Source organism: Gekko japonicus, unplaced genomic scaffold, assembly GCF_001447785.1.
Source record: "Gekko japonicus isolate JY-2015 unplaced genomic scaffold, Gekko_japonicus_V1.1 scaffold1321, whole genome shotgun sequence".
NCBI lineage: Eukaryota > Metazoa > Chordata > Lepidosauria > Squamata > Gekkonidae > Gekko > Gekko japonicus.
The window spans coordinates 341389-343640 of record NW_015177053.1 but is presented as its reverse complement, the minus strand read 5'-3'; the positions used below and the strand labels follow the sequence as shown (position 1 = coordinate 343640).

Sequence of the window (2252 nt, the reverse complement as noted above, 5' to 3'; positions counted from 1 at the left end):
CGGGAGCCACAAGGAGGGCTGTCAATGGGGAAACCCCTGAAGATGGGGGGGGGGGGTGGGGGGGGGCGGGGTGGGGGGGGGAGGGAAAGGGCCTCAGCAGTATGGTTGCCAACCTCAAGGTAGTGGCCAGAGATCTCCCAGAATTACAACTGGTCTTGAGACAACACAGACCAGGTCCCCTGGAGAAAATGGCTACTTTGGTGAGGCTTCTCTGTGTGTGTGTGCACGCGCGCCTGGAAGTCATGGTTGACGTCCGGTGACCCCTAGTGGGGCTCAACTGTTTCATAGAGGTGGCTTGCTATTGCCTGCCTCTGCGTCCCAGACCCGGTATTCCTTGGAGGTCTCCCAAGTACTTGCCAGGGTCGGCCCTGCTCGGCTTCTGAGATCTGACGAGATTGGGCCACCTGTCCAGGTCAGGGAGAAAATGGCTGCTTTGGAAGGTGGACTGTATGGCATTATCCCCTGCTGAGGTCCCTCCCCTCCCCAAATTCCACCCTCCCCAAGCTTCACACCCCCCCAAAAAAAAATCTCCATGGATTTCTCAACCCAGACCTGGAAACCCTACTCAGCGGGGATGTGATGCCACAGAGCTCGCCCCTCCAAAGCAGCCGTTTCCTCCGGGCACCCCCTGGAGGTTAGCATCCCTGGCCACAAGGCAGGGATCGCAAAGATCAAATCTCATTTCAACCATTCAGGTGGCTTTAGGGGAGTCACCGTCAGTTGGTGTCATCTAAGCCGTGGCGGCCATCAGGCTGGAGTTACTGCAATGTCAAGATGCCCATAACGCACAGCAGAGAGGGTCATGGCCAAGGCTGCCTCTAAGCTGTGGAGTCTCGCGAGCAAAAATTCTACCTTGTGAGCTTCTGGCATTGAAGTTGTGAGTGGGCGGTTTGGCCGCTGCGTAGATTAGTTTGCTCTGGAGCCATCCCGTCCTGAGCAGAGACCAAAATGTGCGAGCCGGGGGCTAAAAAACTGCGAGCAAGCTCACACTAACTCAGCTTAGAGGGAACACTGGCCATGGCCGTTTGCCATTCAGGTTCCTTCCTGTGGGGAATCGGAAAGCTCGAAGCCTGGTGGCACCTGGATGTGACTGGCTTGGGGCAGGCAGGGAATCAACACAAACAGCCATTTCAAGTGCATTTCCCACAAAGCCCCATGCACCTAAGAACAGTGTTGACCTGGAGCTCCCTATGTATTTGCATGGGGGGGGGGGGTGTTTACTAATGGCAAACATTGGATGAATGCAGCAGGGAGAATGCCTCTGCCCTCTCTCCTTCCAGCCTAGGTTACCACTGGAGAAGGGTTTTTAAAAATTCTGCTATGACGTTCAAAATAATAAATAACTTCAAAATAATAATAAAGCCACCGTGGAATGGCACTCACTCCATTCTGGCCAGACGTACAACCATGCGGACAGGATGAAGCCAAGAGAAGACAGTTCAGCTAGTTTCCAGCAGAAACGCATTGTGCATAGCACTGACTGGCCAGCGCTTGGATCACCATGAACTCACATCCTACCTGGAATAGTTTTTCAAACTTAAAAAAAAGTATTTAATAATCTAAGTTGCTGGACAAATTTTTCAAGTACACAGAACTGCAAAAATTCTTGAATCTTTTAAACACACACACACACACACAAACTGAGCCCACTAGAAACACAGGACCGAGATGCAAGGAGGAAGAAGATATCAGTATCACTTTTTGACAAGAAGTGCATGCGGTGTTTCAGGAGCAAGGGCATGGAGAAACAGAGTTTACCCCACAGCATAAGAATGCCCTGGCATACCACCCCTTTGCCCACCGGCACCTGAGGCACTGGTGGAAAGAAATGGGGAGAGGGAATGGAGCATGCACCAAGCATGACAATGTCATTTCCAGCAAAAACCAGAAGTGACGTCATGGACCCTCTGGAATTTACAAAAACTCTATGGTTTAAGGATTTTTGTGAATCCTAGAGTGGCTAATGATGTCACTTCTGGTTTTTACCTACCACCACCCCCAGGCTCTCCTGGGACTTGCTGGGTGTGGGCTGAGCCTTCTCACATCCCCCCCCGCGGGGGGGGGGGGGGGGAGATAACCATCACTGTTTTTAAGCGGTGCTCTATTATGCACTGAGACATATACAATGAGACACCTTACTACATCCCTAACACTCATATATTTCTGACAGGCCTCATGCATTGATGGAATGCCCTTCATAAGTCAAACAACCTTCTCATAGTACTGGACACTGTGTCTGTGTACAGCCAGTT

The 2252-nt window shown here is 51.5% G+C and overlaps 1 protein-coding gene across 1 annotated transcript in view; it reads right to left on the bottom strand.

The window, feature by feature from the left end:
* The window catches only part of FAM131B (family with sequence similarity 131 member B), an 80694-nt gene extending 79229 nt beyond the window's left edge, over positions 1–1465 (bottom strand). Inside the window, exon 1 of the mRNA XM_015428121.1 lies at positions 1384–1465. Coding sequence (XP_015283607.1) covers positions 1384–1465 — 82 coding nt within the window. The remainder of the gene's footprint in view (positions 1–1383) is intronic.
* Positions 1466–2252: the final 787 nt, after the last annotated feature.